Below are 26,872 nucleotides of genomic sequence, written 5' to 3'. Positions count from 1 at the left end.
AAATTTAAAGATAAGTGATGACTCTAGCTCTCAACTAAACAAGGAGAAATTAGATATCAGCAGAGGACTAGACTTGTAGACACTTAACTATAATTAAGTTAAATTTCAAAGAAAAGATGTGAAAAAAGTATGACATTTTTAAGAATGAATTCAGATAATAACATGGAATTCTTTTATTTTATTTTGCGGGCAGTGAGACACTCTTGAAACGTTTTGAGTATGTATGTAACGTGATCTGATTCATTTTCAGAATCACTTCTCTAAAATAAAGGGGAGGCTGAAGGGGAAGAAAGTCTAGCCTTTTATTATTAGAATAGTAGAATATCTTTGTAAGTCAAGAGTTTGATGTTTGAAAGTAATGTTTCCATTAAAAGTTAAGTTTCTTAAAAGCAATCACAAAAGCTTAGCAATGCTTAACACATGCATTCTCCAGGTGCCGGGAGACACATATGTGGTGAAGCGTCATCTCTGCCCTCAAGAAACTCATGAACTTGGCAGGGAGACAGAGAAAATTGCTCTAATACAGAGAGGTGGGGAACCTTTTCATATTAGAAGGCTGCATTAGTTTAGCTAAAATCAAATAAGACCACATTCAAGAAACTTTAATTAGATATTCTAAAAAATACACATTGTTTTGTAAAAATCTAACCACTATATGCTTAATAATTTCAAAAAATGAAAACTACTTGTTATTTTAAAGCTAACTAGCCTTTTAATGACTTTGTTGTGTCTTCCTTTTGTTGGAGAGCATTTGAATATTTGGTTGCATCACAGAGGTGTGTGGTTTCAGCTGATCCTACAGATCAGTGTTTTTCAATCTCACGGGACATTGGAACCTACAGTTAAACTTCTGTGGCACACTTTTGGTTAAAATAAAGAGTAAATATAAACAAAGTTATGTTCCTTGCATTTTATCACAAGGGACACTTTTGAGGATATTAAAAATATTTAATAACTGGTATGACACAGGTCCAGACAATCAGAACATAGAAAGCGTAAAACTGACCAATAAAAACAGACTAAGCCATAAATACATAATTAACAGCGTGATCACAAAGATGTGTGTTGACCGAATGTCAGACCTGCCTTTGACTCTGATTTTATAACACTGGGTTGCATGCTGAGAAAGAGCTTACACATTAAAGACATGTTATAAATTAAAAAATGAATATTTGTTTTCCAATTTCTTAATTTAATGATAGAGTTCTGTAATTTATATCACTTTAAAATCCGTGTAACAATGAATTGATATTATTTTCATACTCATCTATAAAGTAGGCATGTTAGCTGGCCTAGGGGGCTTTATATTAGGCAAATGTATAATTTCCATCTAGTACTTTATAATATTAAAAACATTTACCTAATTTTATTAGCTTTCTAGGGGACAGTGGACTGTTATCTCCATTAATAGTGTTAATTTAAGTTACATTCTTCATACCCTAGAAAGGTATAAAAAAAAAAATCTATCTCTCTCGGCTATAATATACCGCATATATATATAAAACAGAATATATAGATGTATATATATATATATATATATATATTCTGCTTGAGTTGAATTCACCTTGACTTGTAGTATACACACATTCCACTTAAGTTCAAAGATTTTCTGACTCTTAAATTCTAGTATTGACCTTCAAATTTTAAAGATTTTAAAAAGCACACTTAACTTTGTTTGGGGCCATAGGAAACTTCTCTTTTTGACTTTTGTTTTGATTCTTTCTTTTACTTTCCTTTCTTATTCCTCCCCTGAAACCAGTGCCCTTGAAACTACAGGTTCTCAACTCTGTTCCCACCCCACAAAAAGTGCATCAGTGATGTTGAGTGCTTTGCGGTGGGGTCCTCTGATCCACACGCACACGCAAGCACCCACTGGCAACATTCCTGTGCCACCTTGGTTTGCCGGCTATGTCCCCGCCCACTCCATTCCTCTCCAGGCACCTTTTCTTGGTGGCTGGAGCAAATGTTCTGTCTATGGCCAACATCACATCCTAAACGTGCCGGCTGTTCCTTCTCATTACCTTGTAACGATGATGGGTAATTTCAGCAAGGACAAAGTAGTATAAAGGCGAGCAGAGGAATGCTGGATGGTTACAACCCAAGTGGCAGCTGTAATGTCTTTTTGATGAACATTAATGAGGTAGGGCCTACTTCGGGGAAAGTACGTTACAAGGACTTCGTGAAAGAATGTTATGACCGCACCTGTAATTCTCGGTTATATTCACAAGAACTGGATGTCCTCATATCCTGACTTTCGCATTGCACTGCCAGTATTCAGCAAGAGAATGAATGGGAAACAAATGACAGAACTTGTGGAAATTTTTCTTTCTTCTTAAAAAAAAAATGGCAGATGGTGTTTTGAACACAACTTACCATAGAGCATGAAAGCGTAAAGTTTTGGCTGTGTGAGGGGAAAAGTTGATTTCTTAAACTGCAAAAATGAGCTTGAGGTTCTCCCAAGAACATACAGAAAAAAAAGGCACCGAGAAATGGGAGTGAACTGTAAGATAGGGTTTGTGTAACAAGTACCTCAAACCACAGAAGTCACATGGGCTCTTTCTCCTTTGCTACTTTTGATTACTTGTCAGAAGGTTGTACTTTTAGCTTCTCTCAGCCTTGCAAGGGCACTCAACCATGTGCTAACGGAAGTAATCTTTGTTCACAATGTCTTTGCAAAGGCTACTGCAGCAGAGCAGCAATGGCAATTTGCTGGACTATGGTCCCGGTCCAGTGTATAGCTCCTACTCCACCACACTCCCCGGCAGCCTGACAATGGACGATAACAGAAGAATTCAAATGCTGGCAGACACAGTGGCCACTCTGCCTCGGGGGAGGAAGCAGGTATGATTGCGGTTCTGTAACTCTTAGCGTGTTCATGTTCTCTCCAGAGTAGAGTGACAGGTTTTTCTGATCATACTAAAAACATTATTTTAAAGGCTTTGGAATTAGTGACAAAGTGTAGGTAAAGGATGCAAGATGCCGGGGGAGCTAGTGGACCAGTCCAAAGGTGTGCACTCAAAAGCAAACATCTTTTTTTTTTTTTTGTAAGGGAAAAATTAAATTGTTTTTGTCATTTGGAGAGGTGCTCAGATAAAATGAGAATCATTAATCATAACAAACTCAGAGATGGTTTATATAGACACCATTGGTGTGAGAATTATTGATTTCTCTTTTTCTTCTCCATTGATTTTGACCCTTCCATCCACATTCCCAGCCCTTGATAGTCATTTCAGTTCATAATCAAATGAGAAATACTTTTTCTTGAGGACAAATTTTGTTGATGAAGTTAATTATCTTCAGCTCTGGTACATTGGCATGTACCTCGCGCAATTGGGAAATAAGGTATTTTTGCATAGGTTGGTCCTGTCAGCTCAGCATTTAGGGGCTGTGGGATCTTGAGCAAGTCACTTGCCTCTCTCAGCTTCAGTTTTCTTTTTACGGAGATGAATATATTAATAAAACTAGCCTCTATGCTGCTTAAGTAAGGAAATGTGCAATTCCCAACACAGTGACTTGTCACATAGTATGTGTTCATTTAAGGCTGGATTACGCTATTTAAAATTATTTTTTTTAAATATTTCTTTAGGGATAAAATCTCATTTGGAAAACTCCATGTCCAACTGAATTTATTTTATCATTTTTGGTTTTTCAATTTCTAGTATGTCGAAAAAATTAACAATAACAACATTTCAGGTTTTGCTTATATAACTAGCTATAAAACCCCAAGTACATATTTGAATTAAGATTTAGCACTTGTCCAGAAAATATTTAGAATTGCTTTTGAGTATGAAATTTTGCCCTTAAAGTTTGCGCACACATCAGGTGCTCCCTGTCAGCCTTCTGTTTTCAGGATTAGCGAGTTACAGCATAGTGGAAGAATCATCATCTTTTTTCAGTGATATGTTATATATGCTCTGGTTCCTTGGTATTTTTCACAATGAACATAAGTGCTTAAATCTACACAACCTGTCTGAAAATAAGGCAACATGAGAAATACCAACTTGTTTAGCTTTTAGATTTACAGCAGTTTTTCTATTTACAGTGAAGCTATGGCACTAATGATGGTTCACTTTTATTGGGCTGTGATTTCGTTCTTTTGGAAGAGTACTTCCTGCTAAAGAGAATTGGTAAAATTTTGAATCAAAGTGGGAAATTCCATTCTTGTGCCCTCCATACCTGCACCCTTGCTCATTTCATCTATTCTTCAGCCCAGGCATTTCAATACATCAGATAGAAGCTTCAAGCCAAGTGTAGGAGGCACAAAAACTACAAGAGCGCGTTTCCTGCCTGTCTAGGGTCTGTATTTCAGTAGGTGGAATGAATGGGTGTTATGCAAAGTAAAACGTCATGAGTACGCTTATCCAAGTGGAATGAACGTCTTTGAATATGACCTTGAAGAATACACATATTCCACATACTGAAGAGTATTCCAGAGCAAGGGAACAATAAATGCTGAGGCAGGTCTCGGTGTCTTGGGAACACGTTTGTGTAATAGCACAGTGTTAAGCGTGTCAGGAGGACGCGGTGAGTAGGTGGGAACTGAGAAGAGACCTCAGAGGTGGGCTGCTTTGCAGAACACTTGAACAACTTCCCCTGAAAAGCAGTAATTTGAGCAGCACAGAGAGCCGCTGAAAGGTTTGACTAGTAGAGGATTTCAGGAACCTTATTGCAGAAATCTGGTGCAGTGGGAAGTCAACTGACCCTAGTGGGAAGGAAGGAACTTTTGCAGGAGTGGGAGAAAGGGAAGATAGGGGAACAGACAGGGGACTGAAAGATATTCATATGAAAGGTGTATATTCGCGGGAGTCACATCTGGTTTTAAGCCAGAGTGAAGGCTGCATGAACTGGAAGGAGGTAGTCAGTTGGGGAGGCTGATTAGTGGAGGAAAACAATGAAAGGGATTTGAGCATATGAAATGGACGTGTGTGTGCGCCTGTGTGCACATACACACATACCTGCCCTGCCCATTAATTCGTGCAGATGTTCATATCGTTTCTCCATCTTCTCTTATTTCCTCCCTTCTCTCACGCTCTTTCCCATGGCGGACTCCTCCTATTCAAATAGCTTTTTTGTACTGTTTTGAGAACTGCTTAAGAAAAAAAGAGCAAAACAAAACTTCTTGTGCATGATACTTCTGATTCTGTACAATTATCGTCAATGAGACTTGATGCAAGTTTATCCCAACATTTCAGAATCTTCCAAATGGATGTTCATTTCCTTTAACTGTTTTTTAGAGAATAACCGCCCATTTGGTACTGAGTGAATTGCAGGCAACAAGATCCCAGAGAGGCAATCACATGAGCAGGTGTTTCCCTGCCTACTGTTATTTTCAACACTTGCAGGCCTGACGTCCACAATTCATGCTTCTCGTTATTGTTGGCCTTGGTTTCTGCGAAGCTGTATCTGGTTAGCCTGCAGTTTCAAATTAATCTTCAGAGTCAATTGGGTCTTCGTACTTACAAGTTTTAAAAATAGATTTCTGTGTGTACATATATGTATTATCACAATACCTGCATTTGTAGGACGTGTGGTTTCTATTTTTGAACGTAGTTTTAGGGAAAAAAAGAATCCCTGTATTGGAACTCTCCATAGGAAGGAGACAGGAGGAATTAAGAGCAGTCTTTGTAAATGACGCCCAAGGAGTAGTGACTGTGCCTGGCCACCTCTGTAACAAGGGTACCACATTGCCTTTGGAAAGCAGATTTACTGGATGCCACAGTGAAGACCTGGGACCAGAACTGGGGAAAAAGCTTGATCGTGTGTTAGTGGTGCCATAAACTATCATTGCCCAAGTTTGTTTTAGTTTTCAAACTATTACTACATAGGCAACTACTGGAAGGATGTTTTTACTTACAAGTTTGGTAGAGAATTTGTGAATTCTGTGATGTGTGCATTGGGGGGATGGGCTCTGCCCTAAAGGGGCTTTTGTAGGGTTTTTTCAGGTGCACTTGTCAGGAGCCTTAGCTTTCAAGTGCTCCTGACAACAGCACCAGGAAATTTTAATCATCTAATGATAATTTTAGGTTAAGAAACCCCCCCAAAAACTGTGTTCGTATCACAACATAAGCATGTGAGAAGTATTCTGTAATCCATTTTGTGGCATGCTTAAAGTCAATATCCAAAAAAAAAAAAAAAAATGGTCCCTGAGTCCACAATTCCTCCAAAATCGCCAGATTCTATTTAGATTCTTTAGGGGGGCACTTAACGATCAGGAAGTCGAGTTGAGCTCCATTATTCTGGTGTATCTTTGGACAATATATGGAACTTTCCTATCCTCATTTCTTTACTTCAAGGGTAGGGGCTGAGGAGTGAGGCAGGGGACTGGAAAGCAAGGGCGTAATTTGGGGACTTTTGACACAAACAACAAAAACAAACCCTTTACTTGTGAATCAGTCCCCTCCCTTCCCCCTGCCCCCCAGCACTTTCAGGAAATGAGTTCTCAGAGTGGGGACCAGGAAGTAACCGTCTATAATTTAGCAGAAGTGGCTGCAGTGTTGAGCTCTGAGCTTCTCTGAGGAAGGCTGGCTATCTAGCTTGCTGCCCATGATGCCTATCCCAGATTTTGCCTATCCCACAAATGAATGGCTAAGGGATTTGGTCTTGATTTTCCACTAACAAGGGATATGAAGAAATTTCTCCTGAATAGCAGGAGAAATTACATTTTGAATATTAATGCTTGAACTTTTGAGTCATCTGACTCAAAACGGAATAAGAGCAATTGTAAATCTAACCCAGATGTCATCATCTTATGGCTAGCGAGGAGTTAAGGAGCTGTGTCTATTCAGCAGTCATAATTGAATGTGTAGTTTGCAAGCCTGCCAAATTGCTAAACCTAGATTTCTCATATTAGATAATGTGTAATAAAAGACAGCTGTTGCCAGCATATGCTGTGCATTGCACACCAGTTCTCCATTCACGATTCTTGGTGCTGTCACAGCAACCCTGAGCAAAGGGTCTGGCAGGGAGGGCAGTGTGGGAAACTCTACTGGTCAGATCCTCAAACAGGCCAATTTATCCTAGAGAAAGGGGTGCAGAGAAAACTTTTTCCAAAATGTAAAACCCTTGATAAGACTTTAGACACACTTCATTTCACTTAGGCAGATAGTTTGGTGTGCAAGCCGGGTTGAACGCTGAGAATATTCCTTTGCATATCACCTGAGTGTGACAGCCCAGGTCAAAAACAAGTAGGCTTTGTGTCAAGATTGGGCATGTGTCAGAAAATTCGATGCTGCCTAATTTGTTGAAATTGTTTTTTATTAAAATGTTAGGTGCCTAAAACAGCCTCTTTGCTAATTCACAATGGAAACGAATTTATAATTTGACTTACTCTGATTTTTTGTGTGTGTCACTGATAACCCAAATCAGTCCACAAGGAATTGAAAGTCTGCTGTGCTTTCCGTGTTGTGCTAGGCAAATATTTTCATTTTTAACTAGTCAATTAGCTAGACAGAAAGGTCAGAAAAAAAGAAGTGAGGATATTTCCTCCTCTACAGAAACCTCAAATCTGTCTTATGGACCTAAAACACTTTAGATTTGAATCTATCCCAAATGATTTTTGATTTAGATGGCAGATTGAATGGAATCTCGAGATTCCTATCAATGCTATGTTTATTGGCCTCAAGAAAGAGCATTTAAAATTTCCAAGGCTCAGAATTTTTTTTTTGTAGAGACAGAGTCTCACTTTATGGCCCTCGGTAGAGTGCCGTGGCCTCACACAGCTCACAGCAATCTCCAACTCCTGGGCTTAAGCCATTCTCTTGCCTCAGCCTCCCGAGTAGCTGGGACTACAGGCGCCCGCCACAACGCCCGGCTATTTTTTGGTTGCAGTTTGGCCAGGGCCGGGCCTGAACCCGCCACCCTCGGTATATGGGGCCGGTGCCCCACTCACTGAGCCACAGGCGCCGCCCCAAGGCTCAGAATTTTAATAATGAATTCTTGCCACCATTCATTCGTTTAGCAGTTATGGATAAAGTGCATGTCTTCACTGTCTGGTAGTTCCTTTTCTATGTTTCTTAATGTTTTTGGATTGAGATTTTTTTCATTCTTGTCTGTTTGCTTTCACTTTTAAATCTTGCTATGTATTTGGGATTTTAAATTTACTTTTATATTTTTTAGTGATTATCCTTGAGCTTTTCCTATACATATTTAATTTAACGAAGTACAAGGTTCAAGAATATCTTAACGTATTCCCCCTGAACATGAGCACTCGAACTTCAATCTCCTACCACTCCTCTGTTGTTTTTATTGTCACCTAGTAGTTTATTTCTGTTTGTCTGTTCCTCTGTTTTCAAGCTTCCGTGCTATCTCAGGCTCTGTGGTAGGCACTGAGGCAGAAAGTCAAGAAGCTCAAAGCACACAGATGGCTACATATAGAAGTGAGGTGTTTGATCACAAAGCACACAGATGACTACAGATAGAAGTGAGGTGTCTGATCCCAATGCCTGTCACATCCGTATGTTCGTCTATAGCTCCACATATAGGAATATCTGAGCAATATAATCAATACCAATAGCAGGACTAATACTTTAAAAATGTAAGCCCTAGTTGTGATTGTAGATGCCCTACTCACATCCCTTACAATCTGAATTAAGAGAGGAATAACGAAGCTTAAGAAAATGTGAGTACAATGTTAGAGAGAGATCGAGAATGCTTGGAAATGTTAAATTGATTGCTCTCTTCTGCAAGAAGGAAGCCTGCTAACTTAGCTGAATGGTCTCCATCTTTGTTAATGGCACATAGGAGGTAGACAACCAGGCTACAACAAACCATACAGATTGTTGTAGGCCTTCCACAGTCAGTCCTCCTAAATTTAAAAGCGATACTTTTTGGTAAGTCTAGGGGATCTTTTTGAGTTTGACCTATTCTATTTCAGTCTTCAGGGTGTCCAGAACTGACAAAAAGTGAAATGTAATTAATTTACATCAAATCAGTGGGAAGAGATCACGTCTCCATTATATTAACTTTACTGACTGGTGACTCAATTTTTAACACTGGGCCATTCCAGAAATTTGTGAAAATTCTGGCACTGGTAATTCAAATTTCCTATAGAAGTGTAGACTTCTCCCATAATGAATGCCTTAATGAGTATTTAATTTGTGTAACTTACCAATACAGATGATTTTCTTCTATGTATTTTTCTTTATTTGATTTTTATTTGTCTATGCTGACTTTGCACTGATCTACTAATATTTTATGTATTCACTCATATATGATGATCATTGGGGGTTGACAATTAAACACCATGGGTTAGCTAGAAGAGTAAAGCTTGTATTTTGGGCCCTTGGACTAACATTTGAGAATAGGACTAATTAACATTACCTAAACAAACAAAACAAGACAAAACAAAGCAAAAATCAGGTAAAATCCTACGGGCAGTCCCCTAAAAAATAAGGTGGCACCTTTTGTTGACTCTTCCTATGGCAGAATGTATCCTGCAAGTGTATGTTTGTATGATCTTTTCTAAAATGTACAGAGGAGTGAAAGTGATATCACTTATACCATTTATACCATTCTGAGGTTCCTTTCCTTTCTTGGATAGACATTTCATTGCATCTTCCAAAACTATTGCAAAAATAAATTATAAGCAGAATTGAGGTTTTGAGTCCATAATCTTACCTGAATTGTGTTTCCATATATGAGTTGGTTCTTTTAAAGATGATTTTATTCTGCTTAAAACAGTAACATATTGATGATCTTTTGTTTGAGATGCTGATGAAATGATGTGTGACTGTGTACAGCCACTTCATCAGCACCCCCCAAAACTACCTCGTATTTGGGTTTTTATGTCATTCTATAGGTGTTATTTTTCTTTGGGTTTCAGTGTGATTACAAATTGTTATAGTTACTCTTTCAGAGATTATTTTAAGTACAGATCAGAGCTGAAGTTCTCTTTGAAAGCTTTGGAGTTTTTCCCCATAACACAGTATTAACTCTTTTGCTACACGGTATTACTATTCAAACCCTTTTTGATCTTCTGAAAGGAATGCCTCACTGGAGAATGGAAATTACTGTTTTTCAGTAACAATTTATCAGTAGCTGGGCCGAGAAAGATGATAAAGAACACAGTCCTTTGCTATGTAGAACATTTTGTAGATGTATCTTAAAGACCTTGAGGTAACTGTGTGCTTTTTGTATTTTCTAGCTTGCTTTGACCAGATCAAGTTCTTTAGGTGACTTTTCCTGGTCTCAAAGGTAAGATAATTTCATTATTTTGGGGTCTGTCACCAAGATATTTAGGAACATAGCTCTCTAGACTGTTGATAACACATCCTCCCAACACCCATATGCCCCCCCATACAGAGTCATACATATTATAATTTACATAAATGTCTGTGATTTTTAATTGTGACAGTTATTTTGAATGATAACTATGTGCCAAATGTGTTACTTTCATTTTCACACAGTGCTTTTTCAAAAATTTTTTATTGCAGAAAGCTTGTTACTGTGGAAAAGCAGGACAACGGAACCTTTGGATTTGAAATTCAGGTGGGCAATTTTCAAATTTTCTAGATTTCCAAGGAAGAAAGTGGTACTGGTAATGGGGTCATGATATGTATTTAAAAAAAAAAAAAAAGAATAAAGAAGAATGAAGCTGGGATTAGAGAATGATGGAGACTGTGACTCTGATCCCCAGTGTTGTTGTTTTGGGTAGTTTTTCAGTGTGTTGAGTATTCTCAAAGAAAGAAAACAGCGAAGCTGATAAAATAAAGTTCCTGAGATACACTCAGTATTTTAGGCGTAGATGCTTCAGCCTTCCCTTAAGTCTGAGACTGATTAGAAATGCTTGATATCAGCCAGGTCTTAGAGAAGAGAGTGAAATGCTTTTTACAGATGTGCATTTTATGCATTTGCATTTTGGATGTGTTTTCCATAAACATTGTGATACTGTAGATCAGATTTTAAATATTTACTTTGGTATTCAAGAAACCCTTGAAAGACTATACATCTGTATATATGGAATGCATATATTCATATATAGTTCCTGTTATATTTTGATACTAAATATTTCATATTGGATAAATGAGAAATTTTAGTGCCTCTTCCCCCACCCGTGTGGGCAACACTTTATAATTATCATTTGAAACACTAAGAACATTTGGCTCTACTTGGAGATTGCCTCATGCTGTAAGAAATTTTTTAACAATCTTTATAGGTTTTAATGTAACTACCTGGGAATTTCATTGCTTATTTGCTGTCTGCTTTATCACAACCATATTTGTTAAGAGGTTGGGTTAGGTCAAATGAAGTCTCATCCAATTAAGTGCAACAGTAGTCGCTTAAATATTCTTGTTTTATTTCCATAGTACTTTTGCATTTCTTGTGGATATGTTTTACATAATCATATTCTTACACTATACATCAGATTTTAGATCTTAGCTTTAGTGCTACTTTCAGAAAACTTTGGTGTGATATCAGCCTCACAAATGGAAAGTCAGTGTGTATTTTAAGATTAGGAACAGGAAGCTGCTATGTAAAACATGTCTTATGAGTAAAGAAACAAAATGGAACTCTAGCTGCAATGAAGAGAGAGACAGCTTTTAAAAGAAAAAAGATACCTTCTACTTTCTGAACTCTTTAATTTTAAATTTGGTGGAATCTATAATTCACCACAATTGGTGAAATCCATCAAGTTTTAGAAGCATGATATTCTCTCTTCTTCCGCGTTTATGTGAAACACTTTCTATCACTCCCTTTTCTGTTGTGGAGATGCCATTTTTTGTGACTGCTTCTTTTTAAAGGAAAATTATTCTCAAGGATATGCAGCAGTTGATACAGAAAACAGGATACATGATTACTCATTTATCTTAATTTATCTCACTCTGCATGATATACGTTACTGCTTCCTTACATTTTTCTCCTACACATACTGTAGACACTTATTCCACATGGATCAAGAATTAAAATTATCATCAGTAGACTACATGTCCCAGCACCACTGAACCTTTGTAGATCAACATGAACTCATGGCTACATCTCTAATTGGCAGCGTGCTTGCGGTGCAGAAACCCACACCCCTGTAAATTCCCTCTGGTATATTCTTCTCACTACCAGCTCCAGGCCATGATCTAGTCTCTTGTACTAACAAGATTTGCAGCAATCAATAAATAGGGGAAATGCTTCTGGAAACTTTTTGAAGACCAAACAGAACCGCCTGTACCCATATTGAACACCCAGGGTGACTACATATTTAGAGTCAGAAGACTGACACTTTGAAAGAGACCAGATCTGCCCGCCTTTCTGGTTCTTTGTGGATGTAAATTTGATGCTGTTCCTGGGAATCGTGCAGCATGATAAAAACACAGACTTTATCCTCATGCACACCTGAGGTCATGGTCTCTCAATTCCTGCCTTATAGAGAGTCCCCAGGAGTTGTAAACAAAATGCCGTGCTTGGTAATGTGACTGGTACCAACAAGAAGCGCAGTAGACGGCAGGTGATAGAATGTGGTCATCAGGGATGATAAAGGGCAACGCAATCTTTGTATCTCTAAGAAATCATTCTATCACTGATCATTCTGTCACTGGTCCCTGTAAGGGAAGCTAAAAGACTAAGTAACAGAAAGCTATTAATTATTTATTTCTGTAATCTTGTCTTTTTCTCTGACCCTCAAACTTGACACCTACTGCAACAAACACATAACGCAGGCGCCAGCTACCTAAATCAACACTTTTCCATTGCCCTGTCCTCCCTTTGATCTTTGGGGATGCAGGGTGGGGTCTCAGTGGTGATGAGAATTGCTACAACAAAGGTTTCCGAAAGGAGAGTCAGTTATATCTTTTGTTCATGTACTACATGAACTAGACCAGACTTCCATCTCTAGAAAGGTCTAGGCCAGGCGTCCACGAACTGCGGCCCGCGGGCCACATGAAATGGTGTGTATTTGTTCCCGTTTTGTTATTTTACTTCAAAATAAGATCTGTGCAGTGTGCATAGGAATTTGTTCATAGTTTTTTTTTTTAAACTATAGTCCGGCCCTCCAACGGTCTGAGGGACAGTGAATTGGCCCCCTGTTTGAAAAGTTTGAGGATGCCTGGTTCTAGGCTGTAGTGAGAAAATTCCTGACAGGAAAACTATTAAAGATGTTTGTGGCATAGGTAGGACATATATTGCATGAACCTTTAAAGGCCTTTCTACGTTTAGATGTGGGAGTTCTAGATGCCTTATAGATAGGATAGAAATTTCTCAGTGGGTTAACAGACCCTAGATTCTAGAAGTTGCTCGCACACGACTGACTTGTGGTTTCTCAGGGATTATCGAATAAGAAGGAATGAACATCAGACATTAATTTATTCACAAGGAAACAGTACAGTAATGTGGCTTAATTTTAGGAATGAGATGTTTAAAAGACTCAACTTAGAATTCTAAATGGAACTAGACTTCATAACTTAAATGTGTAAAAGAAAAATATATTTGTTATAGATCATTGGGATACTATATCTAGTAAACATTTATTCAGTGTTTTGCTACAATTAAAAAAAAAAAACTCCCCACCACCAAACTACTTGTGCCAAATTGAGGCAAGAGGCAAAGATTAACTTTTTCTAATTTAGTTGTGTGACTAATGAACTGGTGAGAATTCAGGACAGGCATACCAGAGTGTGCTCAGAAATGAAGGTAATTGAGTCAATTATAGTGCTTTTGAATAAATGCAGGGCAGATTGTCATTATGTGCAGAACTCTGATTTAAAATAATCTCAGTTGGCATGACTCCCTTGCTGGATGTGAACTGTTTCATACTCTTCTGTAATGCGCGTTTTCGCTTAGAAGAACCACTTAGGGAGTTTTCTCTTTGCTCGTGGCCACCATAGATTTTTCCCACTGGGAAAGGAGAACCTACATTTTTAAAAGTAAATATGTAATGATAGCATCAGGTGATCTCTTAGGCTTGGAAATAGAAAATCTTGAGCTACTCTCATCTCCCTTTCTTTCTCATGGCAGATGTTCTTTATGAATGGAGCTGGCTAGAAATTGGTAGAATTGCAAAATTGGTACCTTCGAGTCACTTTAGAGTCAGAAAAGCCTTTCTAAATTGTCCTTTGCACTTACTATTATACTTTTAATGGTAATTGACATAATTTTCTTCTTCAACAAATAGATGTTGAGTTTTCTGTATAGTAACTATGAATCACTTTAATGCTTTACAGACATACAGGCTCCCAAATCAGACCGCCTGCTCCTTGGACATGTGCACTTTGATATGCAAAATACAGGAGGACAGCCCCGCTCACTGTGCAGGCTTGCAAGCTGGTAACTTACAAGTTTACTTTGCTCATGTTAGGAACCATTTAAATGGCAAGAACAGAAAACTCTTTGATAGTGAAGGTCAGGACATGATCGTTGCTTTGATTTTCGGAGCTCCTTTATGTTTCTCAAATTTGAGGATTGCTTGTTTTGCTTCATTTGCAAATCAGGAGGAATTATTTCATGAATTGATATGACATCCACTTTTCTTGGCATCTCCCAGGTGATGTCCTTGCAAATATCAATGGCGTGAGCACAGAAGGCTTTACTCACAAACAAGTGGTTGACCTGATCAGATCGTCGGGAAACCTGCTAACGTAACTATTTGTCTTGTTCCCATGGGGCTTCAACAATGTTATGCTTTCTCATAATACGTGCTGAGTGAATGAATAGGCTTTTTTGTTCAGGGATCACAAGAAAGGGGAAGGCAGGGTGCCACAGACTTTGGGACTGAGTACAAACGTTATCAGTTTTGTTTGTTTCTCAAGGTTCCTCAGACTTGAACATACTGTCCACAAAGTCTGAGGGTATCAAAAGCTCAAACGTCTGTGTGGGAGGGATAGCTTTTAAAAAATGTATCTTTTATGTCAAATTCAATTAAACTGGCACACATTCTTTTTAAACCGAGAGGAACTGATCCAATTTCCATAGTTGATATAGTGCTGTAGCTGAAACAAATAAAAGGTCCTAAGGGCTGAGTTTTTCCCTTCTTTGACATAAGCCACTTTTTTTCTCTTCTAGAGTTCCACAGGGAAGAAAGAATAAAGTCTGTTCAACATTCTTACCCAGAAATACAAATGCTTCCATTACACATTCCAAATATTCCTAATTTATTAATAAGATAGCAGTCTTCTCAAGTAGAGATTTGACTGACTTTTCTACCATAACCTTCTGAGCACCTAATAAGACCTTAATAAGTAGTAAAAGTAGTAATTAAGTTTAAGACCTTAATAAGTAGTTAAAAGATAAAATCCTCTCATTCATTAAAATTTATTGAGCAAATACTATGTTTCCATCTCTGTGAGGGGCTTGGGAAAGACAAAGGTAAAGAAAGACTCTCTTAATACTTTAATAACTATGGAAAGAAATGGCTCAGAAAATCCTCGAACATAAGTAATTTTTATGTTTCAGTTTTGATAACTGCTATTAGGAAGGTAAGTAGGATGATGAAATAGAACACTGGGAGATGGCCAGAGTAGATGCTTAAAGTGCTCCTCTTTGGCTGGGTGGTTGGATCATGCCTATATAATCTTAGCACCCTGGGAGGCCCAGATGGGTGGATTCCTTGAGTTCAGGCATTTGAAATTAGCCTGAGCAAGAGTGAGACTGTCTGTACTAAGAATAGCAAAATTAGCTGGGCATTGTGGCAGGCACCTATAATCCTAGGGAGGTACCTATTATCCTACTTGGGAGGCTGAGACAAGAGGATCACTTGAGCTCAAGAGTTTGAGGCTGCTATATACCATGATGCCATGGCTCTCTACCAGGGTGACAGAATGGGACTCTGTCTCAAAAAAAAAAGTGCTCCTCTTCGAGGAGGTGAAATTTGAGTTGAGAAATGAAAAGAAGGGATGATCATATAAACTCCTGGTAGGAGCATCTGAGAGGATAAAAGGTCTCGGGGTTCTCAAAATGGTATTGGCACATCCAGGCAGCCGAGAGAGAGGGAGCCAGTGCAATTGGTAGTTGCGGATTAGGGAGCGTATACTAACAGATGAGGGCAGAGAATCTGGTGGGGGCAGAGTAGGGCTGCATCTATCGTGCCAGCGAGCTCGGGTTTTATTCTGATTGTGGTGGGTCCTGAAGTATCCCATTCCTTCTTCAGAGCCATGTGTGGTGTTAATTGTATTTCCATTTATAGATGAAGTGTCTGAGGTTTAAAGAGGGCTAAGTTAAGGTCACACAACTAGTACGTGACAGGGCTGGGCTCTGACCACCTGCTTGGGATGCCAGGATCAGTTCTCTTCAGATGCAGCTGCTCATTGTAAGCTGCCAATAGAAAATCTGCTGGATGCTTTTCCATGATTCTAGTCTAAGACGTCAAAGGATGCTCTGGGTGTGCGTGTTAGTAGCTTTGAAAGATGGTGGTGGTAAAGGATTGAGTCCAGATCTATGGGTCCTTTGAATTCAGGGTAAAAGAAGGGTACACTCTTACTCCAGAGAAAACTGGATTCAGAAGGTAGGAACCATATAAAGTCCAACAGGAAATGCTGATCTTTTAGAATCAGAAAGTAGGTTCTGCACAACATGAATTGTTAGAAATTCAGAGATCACAAAAATGGGAGACAGTCTGTACAAATTCTGAAGAGAATGACCAATCCGTGCTTGCAGTTTTGCCCATACACATCTACTGCTTGGGTAGGTCAACTGACATTAAGAGTGCCAATGAAACAGATTCACACCAATACCACTATTGCCCAGAGAGTCGAGACGGCCTTAATGAGAAAGCAGATAGGGTTTGTGTGCTAGCTTCTCCTTATCTCAGGCACGATGCTGTTAGAAATAGAGAAAGATTGGTGTCCACATTTAATGCTTTTACCAGGCCTTGAAACATTTCTTACATTCTTTATGAACAGAGGGATAGCTCAGTTACAAGAAAGAATTTGAACCAATGCTTTAAAAGTTGATGTGTGATTCACAAATGAATTTTTTCCATAATTTTCAGACTGATAGTTTAGTAGTCAAAATATAGGCCATTAACTTGAACACACAAAACACATCAAATCATTCAGGGTAGAGCAAATCTTTTATTTTTAGAAAGGTGTTTGGTGAAGGAAGAAAAGAACACTGTTAATTTGCTAATTGTAGGATTAAAATTTGCAAACTAAAGATTCTGAGATGCAAGAGAATTTTGAAGGGTACTATCTAATAGTAGTTCTGATTCTTTTGGGTCTAGTTCCAAAATTGTAAGACAATTGAAAGAGGTGAAAGCTTCCAGAACTCTAGAGAGGAAAGTATTTCTCTTTGTTTCAGGAGTCTTGTTCTATGGGTTTTTGAGAATATTGATTCCACTATTGTGAAAATCCCTAGTACCTATTGTTTTTGTTATTTTACCCCTCATGTTTACCCTGGTGCCTGGAATCTGGAACATAGTAGATGCCCAATAAATACTTAACAAATGAATGAGGTGATTCATCCTGCCCCCCACCCCCACCCCCGAGATTCTACTAGAGAGTGAGCATCATTTTCATACAGTAGCTTCTATAAGCTGCAGTTTACAAATTGACCAGGGTCTTTTCCTTCAGCCATCCTTTCAAGAGGAGTTTTTCATTTACCCATTTTCTTCTCTGGATGTTATCAGAGGATTTGGCCTAGGTCCAGATACTTGAATTGCCACAAGGACTGTAACATTTATTTTGCATTTTTTAGGATAGCCTGTGCTCAAAGTGTAGTACTCTTTAAGTATGGTTCTTGTTTAAATGAATCATTCATGTTATCCTCTCTCCCCACTTTCTTTTTTAATTTAAACAGGATAGAGACTCTTAATGGAACAATGATTCTCAAAAGAACAGAACTTGAAGCAAAACTGCAGGTTTTAAAGGTAATTTAATTTAATGCAATGAGACACACTTTTCATTCTTGAATATGTGAGTGGTAGAATAAAGATCTATTTGAAGAATTGAGATAACCCTCGAAGATGAAATATCATGATGAATCTAAATGCTGACTTGCCAAGAGCCATACAATTACCTTTGGAGGAAAATCAAATGACTGCTTCCTTCCTCCTCCCGTGTGTCTAGGAGGCTTAGAAAGGCAACAGGAAGGCATGCCACTTGAAGAACTCTTCATTAGTGCACCTGTGATCTCTCTTGATTAAATTTTGTTTTGGAAAAAAAAAAAAAGAAATCAAATGGTAATCATTTCCCCAAGTGTTGCTTAAGGATGCTGGAGGGCTTGGGATTTTTGCTTTTTCATTGTCCTCTTTTTGTGCTTTCTCTGCATCCTCATTCTTAAAACAAAGACCACCCCCTCCTCCTGTGGCTGTCCTTGAATCTGCTTTTATAGGCAAACAGTCAACTTTAAAGGGGAAAAAAATTAGTTTCCAGGAGACAGTGGATAATGAAGAATGTTTAGTGAAAATTCTCTAGATAGCTCTTTGAGGCTTTAAGAAGTCTCTGTTTTCTGGGGTGGTGAGCCACGCGGTCCAGACCCTTCCTCATGTGCATCTGAGTCATAGCTCTGTAGACCCTTCTCCTTGTCCCAGGTGAGCTCTTCATCCCAATGCTCCCCTCTGCACGGCAATGAAGTAGCAGCGATTATAGCAGAGATGAAATAATTTGCATAGGCAGGTTACTTACTTGGATTTTGTGTAGAAATAGCTGCCATTTATTAGTTTTCATCATGAATATGTACTTATTAATTATTGAGCCCAAGAGGGTAGATTTTTATCTTGTGTTCTTCTCCTATATATTTACATTTTATCTTGATCCTTTTCTTCTGCCACATCCAATTCATCAACAAAGTACTCCTTTCTTCCTCATCAACATTGGTTTTGATACTCTTGCCACTTTGGTTATCCTGGTAATTTTTTTTGAATCAATTCATTAAATTCCTTTGAAAAAAACCTCTGCTCAAATTTTGATAGGAATTGAATTGTATTTATAAAATAAATGAGAGTAATTGAAGTCTTTATGTCTTTCATTTTTCTCACTTTGAACACAGGATCTCAATCTTTTTATTCAAGTCTTTTACGTACGTCAAAAATATTTTTTTAGTTTTCTTCCTACATTTTTACATATCTTTTATTATACATATGTTTAAGTATTTCCTAGTTCTTTTACTGTAATAGACATAATCTTTTATATTTTCATATGGTTATTGCTATTGATCATGTATAAATATTTCAGTCTAGTGTTGCTGAGCTCCCTTTTTTCTAATAATAATTTTACAGATTCCCTTAGACTTTGTATATAGTCATGTCATCTGCAGACAATAACATTTTGTCCCTTTAATCCAATTATTCAGCCAATTTATTTTTCTTCTCTTATAGCATTGGCTAGGATTGTCAGTATATTACAAATAGTGATAGTCTTATTTTTGACTTTAAAGGGAACATTTCTAAGATTTTTGTCATTACTTATTTTCATAAGGAATATATAATGATTCATATCAGATTTTTTAAATGGTCAAATTAATTTGTATTTCCAAAGTGAGATACTTTTGATGAACATCTTTTTAAAAAGTTATAATAATGTTTTAAGTGTTCCATAGAAAAAACAAATATTGACAATAACCTAGTCATGTCACTTAAAATGAGTGAAAAATAGTCTTATATTTCATGGAATAAAGTACTGACACAAAGTATTATTGTGTGCTTCTACGCAATTTTTATCTTTATGTATTTTCTCTGTCTTTGAATGTTTTCTCAAGTTTCAATTTATATACTTAACTATATTACTAGCAATCACTGCATTCATTTTTCAATATCTCTGTCTTTTTTCCAGAATCTCATCAGTACCATAACCTGCTTTAAATGTCCTCTTAAGACATATTCCTTATTATCACCTACTTTAGAGAATTTAATCAATTTAAAAAGTTATATAATATAGGTGTTCATTCTAAATACCTGGTAGTGCTCTAATAAAACAACTTGTTAAGGTGGTTTGCTTGCTGTTGTTTCTTGCACTCTACTCCTTACCCCTGGGTTTACTTTCTCTTTTGCTATAGTACTTCCTTCAGGTAGAGTAAGTAGGTCTTTGTTGAAAAATATCTTTTGATGAGAGTGTTTTCTTGCTCTCTTCTTTTTTTTTATTTTTGTAATTTTTGGTGGCCAGGGCTGGGTTTGAACCTGCTGCTTCCAGCATATGGGGCCAGTGCCCTACTCCTTTGAGCCACAGGTGCCACCCCTTGATGAGAGTATTCTGATGGGTAATTGAATTATTCTAAGTTGACTTTTTCCCCCTTAGCAGGTTGAATATATTATTCCTTTAATATATTTGTTTATGAGAGAACTCTTAACTGTTTATATTGGTTAGGTTATCTATACTTTCCGGTAAAAGTTTTAAAGTTTTTCTTTTTCACATTTAGGTTCTTAACTCATCCAAAATTAATTTTTATACATAGTATGAGTATGGGAAAAATTCCAGTTTTATTTTTTCCATATGTATCCCTAATTCTCCCACTACCATTTATTTTGTATCTCCTTTTTCCCCTTAACTGACCTTCATTGAAATCTCTATTTTTAAAGACGTTCCACATGGATTTGATGACAGGCTACTTGTTATGATCCATTGGTCCATTTGCTTATCTCAAACTCATATTATAATAAATCTTAATATCTGATTGGGAAAGGTTACTCTTGGTCCTCTTGATCCTTTGATCATCTATATACATTTTAAATTCAGATTATCAAGTTCCATATATAAATTTTGGAGTTTTGATTGATGCCTCATTTTATATATAATGATCAATTGGAGAAGACTTGACATCCATATGGTGTTGAGGTTTCTTTAATGGTAGATGATCATGCAATTTTTACTTGTTTTCTTTAAAGTCTTTCAATAAAGTCTTATAATTTTATGTACATAGGCCATATTTGTCTTTTGTTAGACTTGGTCTTTATACCTTATCTTATTGTTCTTATAGTTTCTTTAGGAAAATAAAGGTTTTGAATGATGTTAACAGATATGTGAAATTAATATTTCTTTGCTGTTACTATATTGAAACACCTTGCTAAACTACTCATATATAATTTCTAATAAATTATCTATAGATTATTCCAAGTTTTCTGTAGAGATAATGACTATCTGTTAAAAATGACTTTTGCTTCTTTTCCTTACATTACTACACTGGTCAAGACCTACCATACAGTGATGGACATAAAGTATAACTGCAGGCATCCTTGTATTTTTGTTTTTGTTTTTAGAGACAGAGTCTCATTTTGTCGACCTCGGTAGAGTGCTATGGCATCACAGCTCACAGCAAACTCCAGCTCTTGGGCTTAGGTGATTCTTTTGCCTCAGCCTCCCGAGCAGCTGGGACCACAGACACCCGCCATGACACCCAGCTATTTTTTTTTTTTTTTGGTTGTTGTTGTTGCAGTTTGGCCAGGGTGGGTTTGAACCACCACTCCCGGTACATGGGGCCAGTGTCCTACTCATTGAGCCACAGGCACCACCCCAGGCATCCCTATTTTATTCTTGAGTTTAAAGGGAATTCTTCTTAATCTCTTTCCCATTAGAAATGAGCTGTCTTTCAGCTCATTTCTGAAAGACAATAAGACTCCTGTTGATACTGAGTTTCTTGGTAGTTTTTATAGTGCTTGTGTGTTAAATTTTATCCAGTACTTTTTCCTGTACCTGTCAATATTGTCTTTTCATTTATTTAATTAAAATTTTTTCAATATGGTGAATGACATGTAAAGATTTTATAACGTAAAGCCACCCTTTCATTTTTGGGAAAAACCCAACCTTATTTATCCTTGAAATTTATAGTTATTTTTATATACTTAAAAGTTTAATTTGGTAATTTTTAAAATGATTTTTGAAGATAGTTTTATTTTATATGTAGACTAATCTATACTTTTCTTAGATTATCTTCTTAAGTTTTGGTATCAGGTATACTAGATTCAACAAGAACTGGAAATTGTCTTCCTCTTTTTGTTCTCTGGTAGAATTCTTATAATACCAACTGAATCATATGGACTTGGGGTTCTTTTTCAGTGGGAAAACATCTAAACTAGTTTCAATTTCTTTATTTGTTGTAATACTACTTAAGATCTTGTTTTTTTTTTTTCCTTTTGGGCCACTTTTATTTATAATTTAGAGCTACATTTTTGTTAATAAAGTTTTCAAATTTGTTGAATAAAGTTGATAATAAAAATTTTAGTCTTGGGTGGCATCTGTGACTCAGTGAGTAGGGCACTGGCCCCATATACCAAGGGTGGCAGGTTCAAACCTGGCTCTGGCCATACTGCAACAAAAAAATAGCTGGGTGTTGTGGCAGGTGCCTCTAGTCCCAGCTATTGGGGAGGTTGAGGCAAGAGAATCACCTAAGTCCAAGAGCTGGAGGTTGCTGTGAGCTGTGACACCACAGCACTCTACCTACCCAGGGTGACAAAGTGAGATTCCGTCTCTGAAACAAATAAATAAAAGTTTTATTCTGTTTTAAATCTTTATCATAACTATTATTATGCCCCATTACACCCACAGAAAGCTTTTTAAGTCTTCTTTCTTTTTTTCCTGACCATTTTTTAATAGGATTTTCTATTATATTTTTGAATCTTTAAAAAAAAACAGTATTTAGATTTGTGGCAATTTTCTGCCATTTTTGCTGATTGCTTTTGTGATGATGATTTTTCTTCATTGATCTCAGTTTCACCATGGTGTAATTAGTTCTGGATTCATTTCTATGTTTAGAACTTGTATCTAAAGACCCTTTCTTCAGTTTTGGAAAACTATCAGCTTGATCTCTTCCAATGTACCTTCCTCATCATTATCTTCTAGAATTCATTTAGAAATATTTTAGAGTTTCTTGATTTATCTTCTGTGGCTCCTAATCAGTCTTTCATATTTTATATTTCTTTTTTGTATTATTTACTCTTTGGGTTATTTAGTAATATCTTTAGCAATGCCCATATTACCTGTGTGCTGTATAGAATGTGTTCTTTTTATTTAGTTTTTTAAAATTAGCTTCCTTATTGCCTAGTAGTATTTTTTGTGTCTGTCTATTCTTATTTCTTCGGTTCAAATTTATTGTTCTTATAAATATTGATCTCATTCATCTCGTTCTTATAAATATTGATCTCATTCATCTCTGAGGATTATAAACATATTTATTTAAAAGTCTTCTTTGGACTTTTTAATTTCAATTTTGTTTGGGGAGGAGCCAAGTGCCAACAATCAATTTTATTGTCTTGCTTACTATTAAACATTTGTGGGTGTTTTTGTGTTTAGTTTGCTTACTTCCCTGGCATGACCTGTTAGCCTCTCCCTGTAGCTCAATGTGACCATTGCTTCCACTCACCACTTCAAGCTTCCCAATTCAGAGCCAGGTCTGGAGGCTTAGATGCCTTCCCTGGAGTGTCAGTGTGCTACTTGGCTCAGGTTGAGGGTCTGCATTAGGCACTCCTGCTCCCCCCGCCCCCCAGCTCCACCTGAGCTATGGCCAGCAGCAGCTTCTCTCAGGCTCCTTCCCCCAGGAGTGGAGCTTCACCCAAGGTTCTTTTCTCAAGTAGAAACCTTAGCTCCGTCCCATGCTGTAAATAGGTTCTTTTAAACTACCGCTATCAGAGCCGGAATCTGTCCCATTTCTACTCTCAGAATTATGAAATTTCCAGTTTATCTTTTGAGCCAAAAATGTCTGGGTCTGACATATAACCAAGGTCAGGCTGACTTCCCTTCTACACAGTGACATTTACATTGTGAGTGAGCATTGCATCAAAGACTTCACGGGGCCAAAAGCTTTTCTTAGAAACAGTTGTTCTTTTTGAGCCACATTTTCAGAGATTCCCTTTTCTTGACCTGTGATTCAAACGTTTAACATAAAAACAATACATCCAGTGGGCCAGCTGGGAGAGCTAGTTTTTAATCTAGTTCTGTTACTTACTGGATTTATAGCCCTTGGGAAATGATTTTCCACATTGAATCTTTATTTTCTAATCTGTAACTTTTTAGAGAAATTATGAAAATGAAATAGCATATCATCTGTGAAAGCATAATAGAAGTACTAATGTGCCATGGAAATGTTTCACTGTGTGTTTCATAGTGATTGAAAGCTTTGGAAATCTATTTAGAACAGACTCAATGCAAAATGGTTGCGGGTTGTCAGGAAGCCATCTTTCACGTATTCATTCATCCACCATTTATTGAGCAGGTGTGCACCAGACACAGAGCTAGGCACAGTGAGGTGACACAGCCCAGCATGGTGAGATGTCACATATGCTTTAATTTTCACCTGATGGTAAGAGCTTTTACATTTGTCCAAATAGATGATTGAAATGTCAGTAACAGAAATAGAAACAGAAGCTGAAGAAAATAGGGAAGTTTAGTTACAGACTAAAAATCACTAGTCATTAGGACACCTCTGCTCTTTACACTGGTGTTTTCTTGGTTTGAATGACGACATCCTTAAATGACTGGTCCATGTCTACAAATTAGATAATTTAAACTTTAATTTTTATAAAAATTAACTACTCAGAAAGCTCTGACTTTATATTTTTGAATGCAAATGCAGAAGTACAATGTCCTCTTCTTTCTATATTTATTTTTGATGGTCAACCTACCCTTAAGCTCTTTCATCTCACTCTGTTCTCTTGTTGGAGATAAATACCTGTAACAAAGATGAAGTGGGTTGGTGTATATGCCCGATCCTTGCCAGTCTATACTCTGTGGGCCCCTAATTTTGACTTTCACGGAGCCACAAGTTTACACAGATAACACGAGCTGCGAATAAGGAAGCAATGCAGTCTTATACCCACTCTAGACCATTACAGTACCAAAAGAGCAAGAGATTGATTGAGCCATGCATGGCATTGCTTTGATTTATTGCGTGTAACATTGGCAACCATAGGACTGCTATTAAATGTGACTATTATCAAGGTTTGGAAAATGCTGTCCAGTTGTTATTCAGTCTTTGAAGACTAAAGAATGAGCCATGTTTTCCTTAAACATCGAATGATGTTCTTATAATTTTATTATTTTCTTTCCCCAGGCCTTCCCCTCCCAAACATGTTTTCTTCCCCATTTGCTTTTTATCCATAATCTACTCCTTCCAGACTGATTTCTACAAAAGACTGCTTAGTTCCAGCTAGACTGTCTTTTCTTGAGCATGCATGGCAAACCTGAGCTGTGCCCGCTCACTAGGCTTGTTGTAGGGACCTGGGATGGCAAAGGAAAGGGTGGAGACGAGGACAAGAAGCAAGAGGGAGAATAAGCTAGTGATGGCTTCTTGCCAGATGTCTTCTGCCTGGTTTGCTTTCAGTTTCCATCGCCTCAGCCTCCTTTGAGGTTAGGCCAGGCTTTGCATGCTGTCTTTAACCAATACGGCCTCCACTCCTTTCCCACAGCAGGCCACAGCTCTCATGTGCCGTGAAGAAGCAGTTGCAACATCACTGTGCTTAACAGTATTCTAAATTCAGCCCTCTGAGGAAGCGCTTCAGATCAGATCTGTTCTTCTTTCTGGTTTGGTAAATAAATAGGTGTCCAGCAGCGGAAAAGGCCATCTTAGTGCTCCAGGCTTATATGTGCAGGTTGATAATATTTATAAAGCATTTACCAATTTCTAGTCACATTAACATTTAAAATATTAGCTGAAAACCATAAAAAGATAAGAAACTTATATATATGTTTCAAATACTTTTATTTAAAAAAAAATCAAAATAAAAACCATCTGCAACTCAAACCCTGAAGAGGCACCTTCACCTCTCCATCTAGAGCATCCTGAATGGCTCGGCGAGTGGAGCAAGTCCCAGGCTGCTGAACATTTTCCATCTATTAACTCATGTAATCCTCAGTACGTTTCCAGGGTTAGGTTCTATTATTGTCTTCATCCTGCAGATGGGAAATCCTAGAATGTAAATCCTTGCCTAAACAGCAAGTAAGTTTTTACGAACACAATCTGGTTGCAAACTGTTCTTTTAAAATACAAAATACATTTCATTGTTTCTCTTTACTTTTAAAAGAAACTTGGTGGTGGTGCTGCTAGATTATTTCTTCAGAAACTGGTATTCCCAATATATCCTTTTATACAGCAAAAGTCTTTTACATGAATGGGAGGAAGGGGTAGTGCTGGAAGGAAAGGGAAAAAAATGTAATGACAAATCTCAACACATAGAATTAAATTACCAGTTTTACTAGGGTTTCCTAATAATTAGTACTTTTCTTCTATCTCACAGCAAAGCTTGAAGAAAAAATGGGTGGAGTTCAGATCGCTGCAGTTACAGGAGCAGCGCCTACTTCATGGTAAGTGCAGTTTCCTGTTCAGAAACCGCACTAATGTTTCAGCCTTTCAGTATTTTTGGCTCTAAGTTACTTAAAATTGTCATCATTGCAAGAAACATTTTTCTATCACCAATCAGGGTTCCCATCTTATGTTTCCTTGCTGTGCATGTTGGAGTGACTGTGTATTTGGAGGAGGAGTAAGTCAAGTCAGATCCCCTTATTCATTCACACACATGTGTATGTGAAAATAAGCACACACACACACACACACACAGGCTTGCACATGCTCCTGAGAGGCTCCTGGAGACTTTAGAAGAGCATGAGAAAGACTGCCTGACTTTCCTACCCTATTCAGCAAATGAATTAAATTCCTGGAAATGAGAACAGCTCAGAGGTTCATTTCTAGAAGCTACTAGAAGATATTGAAGCTGGAATAGGTTGCAGGCTTCGAGGGTAGAGCTCTTATCATTTGTTCAAATTTTGTAAGTTACATTAAAGCAGAGAAATCCTTTTTAAGGGCCCTTCACAGCAAGATAGAGACGTGTAAGATTATGATAATAGTAAACGCGTAGTTTGAAAGAAAGGTTTGAGTTTAGATTTGTTGATTTGCTGTTGGCTGTGTGACCCCGGTGTAACCTGAGGAATAAACTTTCCTAGACAAATAATTCACTGTAACCTATATTGTGTGGGTGTGAAATATGGGTTGTATCTTCTTTAGATAACATTAAGCTTACGTCTCTATATATAACCTA

At 37.5% G+C, this 26,872-nt stretch overlaps 1 protein-coding gene across 1 annotated transcript in view; it reads left to right on the top strand.

Annotated features, from left to right (window-relative positions):
• Positions 1-2,544: 2,544 nt before the first annotated feature.
• Positions 2,545-26,872, top strand: part of CYTIP (cytohesin 1 interacting protein) — a 29,659-nt gene continuing 5,331 nt past the window's right edge. The window contains exons 1-7 of the mRNA XM_053597849.1: positions 2,545-2,841; positions 10,142-10,191; positions 10,431-10,485; positions 14,145-14,247; positions 14,465-14,558; positions 17,713-17,782; positions 26,075-26,141. Coding sequence (XP_053453824.1) covers positions 2,665-2,841; positions 10,142-10,191; positions 10,431-10,485; positions 14,145-14,247; positions 14,465-14,558; positions 17,713-17,782; positions 26,075-26,141 — 616 coding nt within the window. The 5' untranslated portion in view covers positions 2,545-2,664. The remainder of the gene's footprint in view (positions 2,842-10,141; positions 10,192-10,430; positions 10,486-14,144; positions 14,248-14,464; positions 14,559-17,712; positions 17,783-26,074; positions 26,142-26,872) is intronic.

This window comes from Nycticebus coucang, chromosome 7, assembly GCF_027406575.1.
Source record: "Nycticebus coucang isolate mNycCou1 chromosome 7, mNycCou1.pri, whole genome shotgun sequence".
Taxonomy (NCBI): domain Eukaryota; kingdom Metazoa; phylum Chordata; class Mammalia; order Primates; family Lorisidae; genus Nycticebus; species Nycticebus coucang.
This window is presented reverse-complemented; position numbering and strand designations above follow the sequence as displayed.